The sequence below is a fragment of the Ochlerotatus camptorhynchus genome, unplaced genomic scaffold, assembly GCF_037179485.1.
Source record: "Ochlerotatus camptorhynchus isolate MF236.1 unplaced genomic scaffold, CSIRO-AGI_Acam_v1.1 ptg000139l, whole genome shotgun sequence".
In the NCBI taxonomy this organism is placed as follows: Eukaryota; Metazoa; Arthropoda; class Insecta; order Diptera; family Culicidae; genus Ochlerotatus; species Ochlerotatus camptorhynchus.
Window position 1 is genome coordinate 2,748,501 of NW_027040629.1, and position 18,022 is coordinate 2,766,522.

Consider the following 18,022-nt stretch of genomic DNA (forward strand, 5'->3'; position numbering starts at 1 on the left):
GTAGGGGAAATGGCTCTAATGTTGGCCTATAGAACTAAGATTGGCCCATCGCTAAAAATCTGCTATTTATCAATTGTATCTAGATGAACGCGTCATTGGGACGGTAATAATGGATATTTTTGGTTGCTATTGAAAATTTAGTCGATTGCTTAATTTTTGTATGGGTCCAAATTAGGGACACTTAGGCTGACATTACATACATTTCCCCTATATGACGGAAAATGAAAATATATATTTAAAGGATTTCTCACGTGAAAACACTTGAATATTACATTAATTTATCTTCCATCAACATATCTATCTAAAAAAAAAGTAAGGAAAATGGATCATAACGCATATTAAACAAAATTAAATAGGTGGTGATAGAGTGTCGGTGAAAGGAATTTCGTCTTCATAAAGTGGCCCCAGATGTCAACCAAATCAAGTCATATTTTGAGAACATTATCAGGTCTAGAGAAGGCAGCGAATAGTGCTATTTGGCCAAGCATTCGGAGTTTACATGACAATGTTAGCAAAAAGTAGCCAAGTGAACCAGCGAAAAATTCAATAATTAGTACATTTTTCCCGAACTTGTACAGACTTTGTTCAGTTTACCCCATTTATTTATAAAACACAAAATTTGACAAGTTTATCGATTTCTCACGTGTAACGGTCGTTTGAAATTTTTTAGCGGCTTGTTCTGCTTGTTTTACCGAATTCGGTGATTTTAATTATGTGTGCATGTTTCTTCAGGGACATTTTTCGACTTTAATGTATGATATTCGGCCGAATACTATATGGCAGCTGAATATTCGGTGCATCACTAATCAGGACTAATTTTGAAATCTTTTGACCACTGTGGTGCACCAGCATTCTATGTACTAGTTATGCCGAAGAAAAATTCATCTGACCACCTGAAGAAGCGAAAAATGTTGACTATAAACTGGAGACTATCTGCAATGTAGGCGTTATAGAAACCAATGGTTGTCGTTTTACTTATTGACAGAGAAATCTAAAGTCGTCGTTCTTCCCATATTTATCGTCGGTCTCTGTTCCGCAATCTAGTAGTGCCAATCACCGACGAACATCGATTGTCATCCATTGACGGCAATCGAATGTGCAGGAAAGGAAGGCAGTTTTCCACACCTGCGTAGGATATCGCACCAATTCAACACATTCCGAAGGAAAACGTGATCAGAGATTTTAATGCCTCTGAAAATTCCCACCGACCTCAGCTGGGATTGAACCCAGACCCATTGGGAGGAGAAAGCAGTCACGCCCACCAAAAATGATCATTTATGTTTGCTCCTTACCAACGAAAGTTATGGATACAGTTGCTTTGTTTGCTGAGATCTTTCGGGACATCCGACCTTAGTTACCTACCAGCTGCTTCTTGCAGGTTGCCAAACAAATATAAAAAATGTCGACTACGCATGACAAATTTGCACTCGTTATTAAAACAAATTTGCAAAGATATTCGCTTAATGGATTTTGGATTCTTCAACATAAATAAAGATAACCATAATAAATTTTATAATTTGTATTCAATTTAGATTATGCGTAATCTGTACGGTATAAATTCAATCGTTCATTTCTCTCCTCTTGTTCGATGCTTTTGTTCAACCATTCACAACAACCTGCCTCTTTCTACCGTCAGTGTCTCACAGTTGGGCACTGCAAATATAAAAAAAAAATCGTTCCTCAACGGGAAAGAAGCGAGATGCAGATTATATCCAATCTAATTTATGTCAAGCGTTCCTCGCATAGGATTAAGCCATTATTAATGCTTATCCTCGCAGAGTTAAGCGCATGTTCGTGCATTCGAAGCAAATTTACGGAATTTGCGTGGGTGAAGAAAAAAATATAAATCTGAAACAACGCTCTAACCGTGAGCCCTAGCACGAAAAAACACCTGATCGTGTAACTTTTTGATTGGTCATGTTTCCACACGGCGCGCAGAGACCGGATTAAGTGGGAATCAGCAGTCATCAGCCTCTTCCAGTGCCTAATTGGTTTGCATTATTCTTGAAAATATGTCGAATCATGCTTATAAACCCATCTGGAAGTTGTGAAGAGTGTGCACACACATCTGGTCCGTATTTTAAGCTGGTTCTGCTGTAACAAATTTCACTGGTCATCTTCAGTAGTGTTAGAGTCAGCGAAGTACGGGTTTCATACGGCTTATGTCTAACATGAAGCCGGCTGTAGTTCCATCTATTGCGCAATGCTTCGTGCCCAGATTTTGGCCTTTCTTCTCGTTCAGCTTCTTTTGATGCCATTGTGTTGATTGAATGGGAAATTTCAAAACAACTCATCATTATTGTAAGTGATTTCGATTTTCTCTGCCCTTTACGGTGCACATTATTTCGGGTTCCATATTTGTTTTTCTTGTGGCAAGCCACAACCCGGTGGTTATCCCGGAGTAGAATCGGTGGTTGGTCCCGCGGTATTTTAGCTTTGATTCTTTTTTGCCTCTTTCCTGCCTCGGCACACATCATCCTTCCCTCTATACCGGCAACGTATGGTCATCATCAGAGGTATAATCATATTTGATGATTTTATTACCGTTTCCTCTTCTGCCTGCGAACATGACTACGGCCGAGAGCCCCTCAGCCATTCTTTGCCCGAAATAATTCGTCCGATGGTTGTTAATTCACCTAGCTGGTGATTGAGAAATAAGAAAGAATTCTTGCAATGAGCCCTTACGAGCCGGGATCAATCAACTCAACAATCTCAGTAGTCATGGGAAAATTATCATATTTTTTTTTTCGAAGCCTAAAAACTTCGACTACGTAGCAAAAACTAAGCATAGTACGGAGGAGGACTGAACTAGGTGTTTTGTTAGAATTGTACAAATTTTGATTCATTTCTTAGATGTATGGATTTCGGTCCCTCGCTATATTTGACTTATTCAAGAGAAACATAACTAAATTATTTTGTCAAGAGATGAAAACAGACAATCGATCCTTTAACCTTTCGTCTATGCCTTTAAACCTCGCGTTGTTTATCTTACATCCAATGTAAGGATTTATTTATTGCATTCTCTGCATATGTTTCATACAACAATTTAAAATGCACTTTTTCCAAGTTTTTACAGAATGCATATTTTTTAATAAAACCTTCACGATATGGTTTTCTAAACTCAATGCATTTGGGAAAACAAATTTTGTTCACAAATTACGCTAACATAACAAAATTTGATGATATTTAAAAAAAAAATCCTTAAGGCGACCTCATTACAGAATCTGTTCATGCAGTCAAACATTACAAATTGTGCATACTTTTCATGCAATTCTGTTATAGAATCTTGCATTTCCCGGTTTGGTGTACCATGGGGTCAATTTGAGTAAAGGTGTTATATCCTAGATAAATTGTAAGTGGAATTGCCAACTCCCTGTTGTTAACATTTCGTGAGTTGAATGTGGACTCTTCTCTCATTGGGACTTGTTCTGTATCGGGTTGGAACATTTTTATCATTCGAAGGAGATTCTTCATCGTGTATCATGCGTAAGCGTCTCTGCTTACACGTCCACCCTCCGTTTTTGGCCCTTCATACAATGGTAAATTGAAATACAACCAGGTATCGTACTTGATCAAGTCATACGAGGTGAACAGTCCACTGTCTTATGGCTGTGCCCTGTAACAATAAGTGGCATCCTTTACATACATACATACATAGGGTCAATTTAACCCCAAATTCAAATTTCCGAATCTTAGCGATATTTCAATGGATTTTTGAAATTACAAATGTTTTGCAATTAAAATTTAGTGGAATTAAAAATATTGGTCTCTCGTGGGAAGGGGTCATTGTAAAAAATATGATGCACATTAAACGAGATCCTCACCATATAGGATATTTGTTCCTCCAGCAAAGATTATCAGAAATTCCAGTTGAAGGAGCTGAGGCTAGGATGTTGCAGAACTAACACACTAGATGGCGCAAATTCGAAAATGGTCAACTTGAACTACCTATCATCGATCTAGAGATCCTGCTCTTATGGAAGATTCAAAGTTATTCTAATGAACTAGATCTATTATATGGTAAACAGTTCAGTTTAGTGTTCACTCGCCAGGCAGCGCTAGTGCGCTACTTAATTTGTAATTGTTTGCTTATAAGGTATATGTCCCTAACCTCGGTCTAATATGACACCTTCAATTACATTTTAAACCGGATCTTATGTAATAATTGAGCTGCAGTCGATATTTTGCTGTCAACATGTAAGCTTCGATATTCTTACTATTTGGATATTGAATTTGAAATTTAAATCAATCCCTAAGGCTGAATCATTAGGCCGAATGATCATTTGGAAGAACGGTGATTTGGCCGAATATTCATCAGGCCGTATGGTCATCAGGTCGAATGTTCATCAGGCCGAATGGTCATCACACTGAATGGTCATCAGGCCTAATGGTCATCAGGCCGAATCAGTAGTGTAAGCGGTCACCGTAGTCGACGCATTTTCTGTGATAATCGTCTGCCCTTGCTTCCGACACTTGCAAAACAAGCTATCACCTGACAGTACCAAACTAAAATATCATATGACAGTCTCTGTCATACGACACTGTCGCCGAAGACCGTAAACGTATTTTAGTTTTTCTCATGGTGTGCTTGTGTGAATTATGAAAATAGAAAGCAGCCTTATAATATTTCTTGTCTGAAATGGTATAATCTTCCCAAAATTGAGAAATTAGAACAAAATAATTTGATAATTTTCTTTTTGCTCGAATGTTGTTCTACCGTCTGTATTATGAGATGTTATGTGAGATCAGTGTGCAAAAGTGTCAGGTTCAATGAGTCATTTTCATATGAATAGGAACTGCCATCATTCACTGCCTCGTGAGAGTCTGAATGATTGGGAAGTAAACAAGTTACTGACAGACGAGCACTCAGTCAGTAGCTCAGCCGGCACGTTTATTCTTCCGTGATACCCAATCCTTATTTTGAATTACTGAGCATACAATTTCTATGAAAAAATGCCTCAATAAATACTGTGTGAGCAACGGCAAGCGGTGGGAGTCGCCTGTTCGTGAGTGACTGAATGTTTTTGTTGGCTATTTCATTGTCTCGTCCTTTACCGTTTGGTAGATACGGTCTGGAAAGAGCAATGAATTGAATAGTGCAGTGCTTTCACACTCAGCTTAAGGTGATTCCCTGTAGCGTCCTTTTTTGTGTTACACTTCGCAACTTTACATGTGAAAATAATAAGGTTTCTGTGAATGTACGTAGCTAAAACTACTACTTGTTGTTTGCTGCGGAGAAGCAAGGAATGTCTGAAATTTTCAGATGTATACACCTCGTAGATCTTGAGATGTGTGCTCTTAAAATTGCGAGGTGTGATGGAAAAACGGACTCTACGAGGAAACACCTTAAGCAGTCCATAATTTTACAAGATGAATGTACAAATTTGGAAGATCGATCTTTTTCATCTCGATTTCCAATTTTTTGGATCGATTCTTTGTCCACGAAAAGATCCCAAAAAACGATTTTTTCTTTCGAACGTATCGATCGATAAAAAAAATTTTTTTAGGTGTGCTTACATCGAAAAAAAAAGGATTTAATCTCATCACAGACTGCGTGGTAAATTTAACGCACATAACGTCAACATCAGCATCGCTCCCTATGTTATTAGCTGGATTACAATTACGTCACTATTTGCGTTTCCAATGTTTACGAATACAACATTTGAAGGTTTTTTGTACCTCCCTCCTACCGTCACATTTAGTCTACACGGAGAAAAAGAATAAAACATTTTGATTGAATAAACATTATTGATTCAAAACTACACGAAAATGGTAAAAATTTATTCTTCATTATGAGTTGTCGCGTTTCTCTCGAAAATGATTCAACTTAAATCATTAATATATCACTCTGTTTTTCCGTGTACTTTGTTGGCAATTTAACTGAATTGACACACACATAGACATACGGTAACCGCAAAATACCCAATTATGACTACAAAGTAAGCATTTTCGAGGGAAACTGGGACTACCCATTAAATGAGTAAAATTTTACCCATTCATGAGTAATTACAACTACAAAAACAAGTAGTAAGTATTCATTTTTAAGTAACAAATACTCATAAATGGGTAATATTTTTACTCATTTAATAGGTAGTCCCAGTCTCTTCAAAAATGCTTACTTTGTAGTCAATATTGGGTATTTTGCGGTTACCGTGCAGGGAGCAAGTGTGATCTTCATTTCCTCTTTGTTTTCGTTTGCTCTTTGCTTTGCTCTCATTTTATTCAAAGAAAAGTTTCTGGCCGGTGATTTAATTGAATATTATAAAGTAAAGAATTTATAGGGGTACCAACGTAAACAACCGTATTTAAAAACAAATCAAAAGATCGATCTACCAAAAATCGATTCTTTGATACCGATTTAATCAGTGGATCGATTCTTGAGCCAAATATAAGATCGATCTTTCTCTGAAGATCACCCAATCCTAGTACAAATACAGTCAGACTTTCGCGCATGACAACGAAGTGAGTGTAGTGAAAAATGTCAATCGTTTCAACCCCTGGGCCGAATGGTCATCATGCCGAATAGTCATTAGGCCGAATGGTCATCAGACCGAATGGTCATTTAGCCGTGCTACGGCTGTTACGATGCACCGCAAGTCCCCTCGTTACCACAATCAACCCAGAGAATTTCAGCGTCATTGAGACAGCTCGATCTCTAGCTGTCAACTGGCCGGTCGCAAGTCATGCCAAAAGGCATAAAAAGTAGCAATAAGAAAAACAACACTTTGAGATAATTGTAAAATCTATTTGTATCTATTAAGCAGTTATTTATAAAAGTCGTGAAATTTCTTTGATTTTGTTACTAACTATTAAAACACCGGATCCCCGGAATCATAAAAAAATAGCGTCTTCAGCCTATTTGAGGTTACATTTTCCATCACCAAAACCAAAGGTGGCTTTGCTCAAAAGAGTTCAAATTCCGGAAAATTATTTTTTTAACACTCAGTGAAGAAAATTTTCTGGTCTGAAAAAGAGAACAAATAGCAGAAAATAGATGGATAAATAAGTCTTATCTATATTAAACTCAAAACGCCAATAATTATTCCGTCTTATGCTCAAAAGAAGAAAAACAGTTATTTAGATTTTCCTTTTTTTATTTTATCTAGGGATATCAGTTAGGTTGATTTCAATTCTGAACGTTGTAGTTTTATGTTTAGATCAGATCTCGACATGTCTACCTATGGGATGAGTACTTAAGAGGGTTGGATATCGATAGGTCTTTAGTTGGAATAGCACTGGTACATTGTAGTCGAAATACGTATCTGACATGGATACAAAATGCTAAGTGGAATTAAATGGAAGAAATCACCTTTGTTTGACTTATGAGTATTGCTTTAAAAAACCCAATTCAAAGTCCTTTCAAAGAAAAAAAAAATGCTATAGAAGATATTTGCCAAAGTCAAATCGCAAAGAATTGTCAGCTTTTAAAAGAAGGAAAAACATGGGATTGCAAATTTTGTTCATGGTGCCAAAACAGTAAAACTCGGATGAACTGTACATCTTTTAATATAATTATTATTAAAAATTTCGATTTAGATTTTTTTTCAAAAATTTCCAAACCTGAATCTTTGAAAGTTCAGTGCATCTATGAACCATCACATGGGGAAAACATATTGCGTATCTGAAACAAAAATGCCAGGAAAGGATTAATTTTCTTCGTACAATTACCGGGACTTGGTAAGGAGCCCACCCGGAAGATCTGATCAGGTTGTACCGAACAACCATCCTTTCGGTTCTAGAGTACGGTAGCTTCTACTTTCAATCCGCGGCAAAAACACATATCCTGAAGCTGCAACCACTTGGCTGTATACACTCGACGCATACGATGAGCCTCGAAGTACGCGCGGGTGTTCTCCCACTGACAGATCGTTTCGCGGAACTGTCCTTCCGGTTTCTTATCCGTTGTGAAGTAGATAACCCATTGGTAATAGAAAATTTTAAGAAGCTGCTCGACCGAAATCCTCAAACAAGATTCATGAGTTTGTACTATAAGTACATGACCCTGGAGGTTGGTCCTTCTTCATTAATCTCCAATCGCGATTGCTTTCAAGCCATCCTCTGTAAATTTTGATTTGACCATGATGCAAGAAATTCACGGAATACCAGATCACCATCGGTCGATGGTTGTTCCCTCAATTTTTGCAATCAAGTACCACCATGTAAGTAACGATAAAAGTTTTTTTCACCGATGGGTCAACCATAAATGCTGGTGTATTTAATCAATTTCATAGCGCCTCCTATAAACTGCAGAAACCATGCTCCGTATACGTTGCGGAACTCGCAGCTATATTTTACGCAGTAGAGCGAATTGCCTGACCATTATTTCATTTTTACGGATAGTCTTAGCTCATTGGAGGCTATTCGTTTAATGAGGCCGATGAAGCACTCCTCGTATTTCCTGCCTGAAATACGATCTAAACTGAGTGCTTTATCTAACTGCTCCTATACTATCACCTTAGCTTGGGTCCCATCTCATTGTTCAATTCCGGGTAATGAGAAAGCGGACTCGTTGGTTAAGGTGGGCGCTATGGAAGGCGATATTTTTGAGCGACAAATCGCCTTCAACGAATTTTTCTCCATTGCTCGTCAGCAAATCCTCATCAGTTGGCAAAAAAATGAAATGATGCTGAATTGGGAAGATGGTTACATTATATTCTTTCACAGGTGTCGAACAAACCATGATTCAAAGGGTTTTACATGAGCCGCGACTTTATACGCGTTATATCAAGGCTTATGTTCAATCACTGCTCGTTAGACTCGCAATTCTATCGAATTGGGCTCTCAGGCAGCAATTCAGTGGTTATCACGATATCGAGCATGTTGTTGGGTCATGTACGTTACACCGTGTTGCCAGATCTGAGTTATTCACATCCCTCAGGGTCCGAGGAAAACAACCCGCGATACCCGTTAGAGATGTCTTGGCCCTTGAAAGTAACTCAGAGATTCAGTCATGTTGACTAACTCTCTTTTTTCACATTCCAATTTTACTCAGTTTCGTACAAAGTGGAGTTACTCAGTGCTATTAGTAACTCCACTTTTTTGCGAAACTGAGTAAAATGTATATGGGAAAAAAAGAAAGTGAGTCTACTTGACTCAGTCGCTGAGTTACTTTATTACTTTAAATAAATGAATGAAAAATAAGACATCTTTTATTCATGATGGCATAGATCACGAAACCAGTATAACTTGGATGAACTGTTTATGTTGGAAATAAAGAAAATACTTAAAAATAAATTTCAGGGAATTTATGAAATTTCATCTATTCCGAAAAAAAAAATAAAAAAAAAATCACAGTAAGAGTTTCCTAAAAAAAATGAACCGTCGGTGGGTCGCAACCCATACATTGAGAAACGCTGGTTGAGTATTAAATTTCGCACTGGTTCTTCGGGTGAGATTTTTTTTTACTTAACATCCCAAGGAACATTGCAAGTATTATCGATGTTTTTAAGCATTCTACAAGCCAAATCCATGGTCTACAGAACCCTCATAAAACCAAAAATGTTACTTGGGACAGCTTATCATGTCTCAACTGACAGGTTAATCCATCTGAAATTCAAAGAAAGGAAAGTGAAAGTGATCTGTTACTCAGATGCTATTTATCATTTTCAATGGTTATTACATTTTAATGAAAACAGCGGAATCGAGTTGCATAAAATGAATTAATTTTAATTGTGCTAGCACAATCCATTACCAGTAGTAGTAGGAAGTGGTTCTGGACAATGTCAAAATCGATTTGAAGGTTGGTAGCTAGTGATCCCACCAGTCATTCGTTTGGCCAGATTGTAGTACACAAGCATCGTAGCAGCAATGAAGCAGCGGAGGGGTACGTAATCCACGCGTTGGGATTTTTTTATACATTCATTGCTTACTCTAAACTGCCATATAATGCTAATGAATTGAGGCAAATAAAGATGTAAATCATATTCGCCGCCCACTTTTCTGAAAATAGACAGATCAAGCCTATAACCTGACTGCGCTACGAGTGGTCTTCAGGCCCACGAGAAGTTTGCGTACAAATCAATCGCCGAAGGTTGGCAGGAAAGCATGACCGTCGATCTGCCTTGTCGGTCGCCGGACAGAATTGAACTGTCGTTAGACAAGGAAGTGATTTGTCTCGTGCAGATTTATTAGCGTAATGCGGGAGCAAATTGGTTTTCATTCAGTTTTCACGTTATTTATTGTATGTGATCAATTTCTCTTGCAATGGACAGACTTGTGACGTTTCATGTTAGCCAATCCTGCTGGCAATATCATAATTGAATTATTCGTATGAGCCTGCCAATGGCCGATCCCGAACACTCCTGCAGCACGATTTAAAGGCATTCAAAATGCAAAGTCTGACGATGTTTGCCATTCCCTGTCACATACTATGAAATTAATACACACAAAACCGAAAATTCCATTCTTATTTCAATGTTAGATGTGCTCACATGTCGTTTGCAAAAATCATTAATAAATTAGCGAACCGAACACATAAAGATAAAGTCATTTTTTTTCTGTTAATCTGAAAATTCCGATTGTTCACGGAAACGGGAAAAGGATCATAAATTTCGTGTTTGCAGAAATTTCCCTCGCGAAATGCCCAAGGGGAAGCCGTTCGATTATCATCACTTGAGTTATGTTATTTCAAGACACCGTGACACAATGGGCCCGCTACGAACAACAAAGGGGAGAAAAATTTCCTATCATTTAATTTGCTAATGATAAAGCAATAAATAACGAGGAATCTCGTTTTCAAAAATATCATTCTGTTCGGGTGATCGCGCGTGCTGGAGCCATGGGCAGTCATTCGGTCGTCTGCCCGAGAGTTTGGCGTGATAAAAGAAGACGAACCGCATTAGTCTGCAGATTAGGGGGCAATTTACTTCGGTGCTTTAGTCAAGAACGGAAACCCAGTTTTCATCGAAGCATCAGTTCAGATTACTGTGGAAAGTCATCATCGTGTGTAGAATGGATCGATAAAAGTGATGATCAATTTTCTTTGCAATCAAAAATTATGCATCGAAAAAAACTGCTGAAAACCGCACCAAAGTAAATTTACCGTTAACCGAATGTAGCATATGTTAGCCCGTAAATTTTCCCCACCTGTGCCATATGAGCCGCTTCTGGTTCAACCTCCTCCCTCGCTTCGGTATCCTACGAAACAATGAGTGATAAATATTGGCTCATTAATAAAGTACAAATTTGTCTTTCGCCGGATTTGAGGCACATAGACCCTGAAGACCGTTTGTGGTCGTTAACGTCCAGAGCTAGCTCGAGTCCCACTGACAATATCACTAAAGAGTTGTAATAATGATACCGATGAAAAACTATAACACTGCTGCTGCTGCTGCTGTTGCTGACTGTTAGTTCAGGACTCGAATCGTCCGTCGACGATTGTATGATGTGGATGTCAGTAACTCACTAGCTTTGAAAAATTTCAACCATTCCTCCAATTACTAGTTGAATTTCATTGTATTTACGAACAGCTACCAGTCTCGTTGATCCTCTATGACATAAAGTAATCCAACAATCGATGGATTTATTAATTCACAACCTTGACCACCAGCACAGTGCCAACGAATGCAAAAGGCGATTGAATATCGATTAAAGCTCAAATGAGGATTGATTAGTTAGTGTCTTTAAAATACAACGGAAAAAAAAACTATATACCCTTCCCACGGGCTATCGTAATAAAACACCACCAATGCCGCATTATAAATACGACACATATCGATAGAAAAATAGTTGTATCCTGCTAATGTTGCTCAGAACAACACGCTCAGAGAAGCTGTTGTTCCGCTCAATAGATTCATGGTTTTGCTCGGGTGAGGATGTTTTGCCAGTTTGGCTCCAGATCAACAATACAAAAAAAACTGAGATCTGCGATTAATCTTGCATTTTTTTTCCGTATCGATTTTTAATTGAAATTGGATATCTGTTTTTGTTTATATATATCCTTAAGCGGGAATCGCAAATGTTTTTATTTGTTTGCCATTTTTGTTTTGGTCCAGTTCCATTGCCGATTGAAATGTAGATCAAACTAACGTCGCTGGCATTTTTGGCATGAGTTCTCTTCCCGAAACATTGGGGATGGTGTGTTGTTCGTACCTTCATGATTTTTTTTATTTTGTTGTGAATAAGTATATCAAGTGTCTTTGTGCCAATGAGAGCGTTGTTCGAATCGTTTGACAAATTCTAGGTATAAGATTTCAGAACAACTTTCGAAATTGTCCCAATCAATGTTATAACTAATGGTGCTAATTTCTTCTTCTTGCTTCTTTTAAATTTGCAGGATGCCAGCTAAACGGTCAAAAAGTAACGAATGAGGCTACTTTGAGTGAGGATCCGTGCGTTAAGTGCACCTGTGACGGGCGCAAGCTGACATGTTCGAAAAAGTCCTGCCCAGTGCTACAATGTCCAGCCAGCAAGCAGATACGGATCCCAGGAGAATGCTGTGCCCGCTGCATGGAACGCCGAGAAGAGGTCAAATTTGGCCTTCAAAAGCACTGCGTAATCGGTAAAGTGGTCCACTTCCATGGTGCGCTGTACAAAGCAGACCAGTGTGCGGCATGTGAATGTCGTAATGGAACGACGTTTTGCGAGAAGAACACATGTCCGGTGCTAGAATGTGCCATCGAAGATCAGGTTCAAGGTCTCAATGATTGCTGTCCTTCGTGTCCGGTGCCAGCAGAGTTCAAGTCCACTTGTACCCACCGGGGTCAGGTTTATGAGGTAAGACATCGAATTGTTCAATCACTCGACCTTAGTAACAATCCAGTAGCTCTGATAGTAATTAGCTACACCTAGAAACCTGATTGGTCATGAGATAGATGAAATTTTTTAAATATGTCAGTAAAAGTCATGTTCGAGCAAAAAAGAACTTAAAAGCATTTAAAAAAAAAGATAAATTACGATTAAAGACAAATAAGGTCGACTCCAAGTTGAAATAAGTTCACTCATATTCAGTTTTGGAAAAATATCAAAAAAATCAAATCTCACCAACGCGCAAGATCATGCTTGATTTTCGAAGACAAAAATCAACAAACAAACATCTGCGGCTGATTTGCAAGCTGTGATATCGCAGGTCAGAATATTAAGCAAAAAAACTCACCAACTGCAAATCTCACCAAACTGTGGTGAGATTGTGTTTAATGATTTTTGCTTTACACCCGAATGCAACTGAAACTTCAATAACGGCTTGCAGCAGTCCCTTCGTGTCTGCTATCGGTGAAGATTAAAAAGAGATAGCAAACTATGCTTTCTCTTTCTAAGCAAGGTTGCAAAGACTCATTTCAGCTAAAACAATGTTTTTCTAAATTATGAAATAATTAGATGCCATGATCAAATTTTGAATTGGTAGGATACAAGAAGAGGTTGCAAAGAATGTGTTTGACATATTAAACCTGTTTATTTCACTTCATGATAGTCACAATCAGCGATTTTTCACAAACTCACTCACTCACTCACTCAGAGATCAGCAAATCGCTGATTGTGACTCATAGAAAGCAAAATTTACAGGTTTTATGTTTCCAACGCATACTTTGTAACCTCTTCTTGTAAGTTACAAGTAAAACATGCCATCATACCATCTTTTGGTTTTATTATTCCGAAAAACATTATTTTAGCAGAAATGAGTCTTTGCAACCTTGTTTCTAAGAAAACGATGTGCAACGGAATCATTTTTGTGTCGAGTCAACTCTCAGCTTGATTTTTGCATGCTGTGAATTGTCTCGCAATATCAAAGGAGCTTGTAAAATCAATATCAAGCATGATATTTTGATCCAATATCACGTCTGATATTGAGAGCGTATGAGAGCAGAAAAATATTATGTGATTGATGATTTTGCCAACACTGCTCATATTCTTGAAAACGTAGTTAACTCATAGACTGAGTAAAACTTTACGAAATTTAACAGGAATTTGTTTTCTAATAAGACCAACATCTTGATGCACATATGAAATTAGTACACGGAAAAAAGTTTCCATGTAGTTTCCATTGGGAATGCATATAACATGTTTCTATTAATAAATCCAATGATATCTATCTGATTTTCACATATAATTCATGAGTTCTATATGATAAATCACTTAAATTTCATGTGACATATAAGGTTCATGTGATTTTGTGGTGCAATTCCTAATTATGATATCACATGAATGTTATGTGAAATTATAATGAATATTTTCCATTGGATATGTGATTTATTCTTTGAGTGTAATTTAAACTTGAATTTGAGTCGATCTTATATGCCATGTAGTGAAGAAATCCATTATTTACTTAGTACTGGTCCTTTTGCACGCCAGCAGTGGGGGAATGAGCACATCTTAGTGAGAGGTTCAACATTCCACCACCTAAATATGGAGAAATTGGCAATCAAAAGAGCAATTCATAAGCTATGCGATTCTAAACACTTCGTGCTCAAAAAGTGTTGATGAATCAGGATCAGGGTCAGTGCTGATATTTGGCATTATCATTGACAGACTTTTGCGCGATATTGACAAAATTGTTCATCACATAGTCACTGACAGACTTGATTCTCATGAAAACCTTCGGCAAAATATCATTCATTTTTTCGTCAAAGACAAAGATTCAGCTGGTAACAAAAAGTGTAGTTTCGTGCATTCTGTGTCACATTTTTGTTGTCCAAGCAGCTCAGGACGTAGATGCTTGTTTACTTTAACGGCTCCATGTAATTGTGTTGCTCAAGTCATCTAATTTCGTTACAAATTTAGTTAATAAAAAAAAACTACACGTGTTCGTCACTGACAGTATTGTTATTGACAAATGACATGGTTTGCCTAGACTGTGACTGTTAGCTCAAATGAGTGACCAAAGCAAAATTATCAATATCACCGAGTATTCTCGAGATTTTGCAGCACTGATCAGGGTTGCTGAAACGATTCAGATATGAAGGAATATCGAAATAAACATCATCGAGAAATGCAGAGTACTGTACAACGAAGCCATGTATGATGAATTGGCTCTAAACACTTACACTGTTGTAATGATTTTTTTTTTTTTTTTATAATTACTTTATTTGTACAGGCTCAATTGAATAAACTTTACAGAGCCGAGTTATCCTTTGCGTTATACATTATTACTGTCTTAAATTTAAAGTTAAAGGAACTGGACCGAGTACTCGCGGTTGTCTCGAGGTTAGTGGAGATTTACAATTTTTTGGATGGGAAAAAGGGAAGAACGAGGTTTGAAATGTGGTTTACGATACAACTATTTAATTAATCCTAAAGCATGAAATTATTTCTATTCATCTTGGAAACAAACATTGAAAAAAAAACCCCACACGTACAAAATACAAACTAAACACAAGGTTAATCAAACTTACGATCTGTCGATCATAAATGTCGCCTTCCATAGCGCCCACCTTCGCAAGTGAATCCGCCTTCTCATTGCCCAAAATTGAGCAATGCGAAGGGACCCACGCGAAGGTGATGATGAAAGAGCGCACGGATAAAGCACTAAGCAGTTCTCGTATTTTCAAGAGAAAATACGAGAAGTGCTTTACCGGCCTAATGGAACGGATAGCCTCGACAGAACTGAGACTATCCGTAAAAATAAAGTAGTGGTGTGGAAGAAGTGAAGCAATAGTTTCCAAAGTGTAGTGAATTGCTGCCAGTTCAGCCACATACACAGAACAAGGAGCTTCAAGTTTTCGAGAGGCGCTATGAAATTCATTAAATACACCAAAACCAGCGGACTCCTCTATTAGAGATCCATCTGTGAAAAACGTTCTTGCAGAATCAACATGGCCAAACTTTGCAGAGTATAATGACGGAGCAATCATAGGACGATGATGCTCTGGAATTCCGCGGATTTCCTGCGTCATAGATAAATCAAAATTCACTGAATTGCCGAAATCGGAGAAGACTACACGATTGGGAATATTTCTTGAAGGGCTGACATCCTGTGTTAAATAAAGGTAGTACAAAGTCATAAAACATGTTTGAGGATTTAGCTCCAGAAGCTTCTCAAAGTTTTCGATCACCAGTGGGTTCATTACTTCGCAAAGGGTGAGGAGCCTCAGAGATAACTCTGAAAAACGGACGGATAGTGGCAACATGCCCGCCAGCACTTCGAGACTCATAGTATGAGTCGAGTGCATGCATCCTAACGCGATACGAATACAACGATACTGGATCCGTTCCAGCTTGATGATGTGGGTTTTAGCTGCCAACTGGAAACAAAAACTACCATATTCTAGAACCGATAAAACCGTTGTCCGGTACAACGTCAGAAGATCTTGTGGATGAGCTCCCCACCACGTTCCGGTAATTGTTCGGAGAAAATTGATCCTTTGTTGGCATTTTCGTCTCAGATACTCAATGTGGGATCTCCAGGTGCATTTGGAATCGAACCAGACCCCAAGATATTTGAAAGACATAGAATGAGTGATCGGCTTACCCAAAAGTTGAAGCTTCGGTTGTGCTGGGCTATGCTTCCTAGAAAAAACGACCAACTCAGTTTTCTCCGTGGAGAATTCGATACCCAGCTGAATAGCCCAAGTAGACAAATTGTCCAAGGTATCCTGTAAGGATCCTTGCAGGTCAACCTCTTTTGGCCCTGTGATAGACACTACGCCGTCATCTGCAAGTTGTCTCACCGTGCAATTGTCATTAAGACAATTGTCAATTTCTCTAACGTAGAAATTGTACAAAAGGGGGCTTAAACATGAGCCTTGGGGGAGACCCATGTAGCTAAATCGAAAAGCTGTAGAGTTTCCATGAGAAAAGCTCATATGTTTTTCTGACAGCAAATTGTACAAAAAATTATTCATTAATGGAGACAATCCACAAGCGTGGAGTTTCTCTGAAAGAACTTCAACGGATACTGAATCAAAAGCCCCCTTGATATCCAAGAACACAGAAGCCATTTGCTCTTTCTTAGCAAAAGCCAACTGAATTTCCGAGGAAAGCAACGCGAGACAGTCGTTCGTTCCCTTACCCCTACGGAAACCAAATTGAGTATCTGAAAGAAGGTGGTTCGTCTCAACCCATTTGTCGAGGCGAAAAAGGATCATTTTCTCCATCAATTTCCGAATACACGACAGCATCGCGATGGGCCGATACGAATTGTGATCCGACGCGGGTTTATCATTCTTTTTAATGGCTATCACCCTCACTCGTCTCCAATCGTCGGGAACAATATTGAGCTCCAAGAGCTGATTGTACAAGTTCAACATGCGCCTCTTAGCGACGTCTGGGAGGTTTTTCAGCAAGTTGAACTTGATTCTATCAGATCCCGGGGCAGAATTGCCACACGAAAGGAGAGTGAGTGAAAGTTCCACCATTGAAAAAGGCTGACTGATTTCGTCTACCGAATTCGCGGTTTTGCGAGGAATCAACTGCGACGGCACGGAATCCGGACACACTTTTCGCGCGAATTTAAGAATCCATTGATCCGAGCATTCCTCACTTTCGTTGTTAGTAGACCGGTTACGCATTCTTCGCGCCGTACTCCAAAGCGTATTCATAGACGTTTCGCGCGACAATCCGTCTACAAACTGCCGCCAGTAACCCCGTTTTTTGGCCTTGATGAGGCTCTTGAGTTCGCGTTCAAGGGATGTGTATGCGTCGAAATGCTCGCGTGTTCCGCGTTTCCGAAAAAGTTTAAACGCGTCGGACTTTTTACGGTAAACCTCCGTGCATTGTTGATCCCACCTGGTGTTTTCTTACGGATTGACGATCGCGGCACCGGTCGTGTTTGAGCTTGAAGTGCGCTGTCGACGATGAGATTAGAGAGGAAATTATATTCCTCCAACGGCGGAAGCTCTTCCACTGACGATACTGTATCGCCTATCGCGGATTGGAACTTCCAATCGATGTTACGGGTTAGATCATACGCGACGTTAACGGATTCTGACGAGTTGAACCCATTGGCAATCGAAATTTTGATCGGCAGATGATCACTACCGTGCGGATCCTGGATCACATGCCAAGTGCAATCCAACGATAGTGAATTAGAGCAAAAGGTGAGGTCTAATCTGCTACCATTCGAGGATGGACCAGCCAAACGTGTTACTTC

At 38.8% G+C, this 18,022-nt stretch overlaps 1 protein-coding gene across 12 annotated transcripts in view; it reads left to right on the forward strand.

Annotated features, from left to right (window-relative positions):
* cv-2 (crossveinless 2) overlaps positions 1-18,022 on the forward strand; it is a 243,186-nt gene that overhangs the window by 213,291 nt on the left and 11,873 nt on the right. For all 12 annotated transcript variants that reach the window (XM_065221159.1, XM_065221148.1, XM_065221149.1 and 9 more), the window contains one exon: positions 12,275-12,714. In XM_065221159.1, coding sequence (XP_065077231.1) covers positions 12,275-12,714 — 440 coding nt within the window. The remainder of the gene's footprint in view (positions 1-12,274; positions 12,715-18,022) is intronic.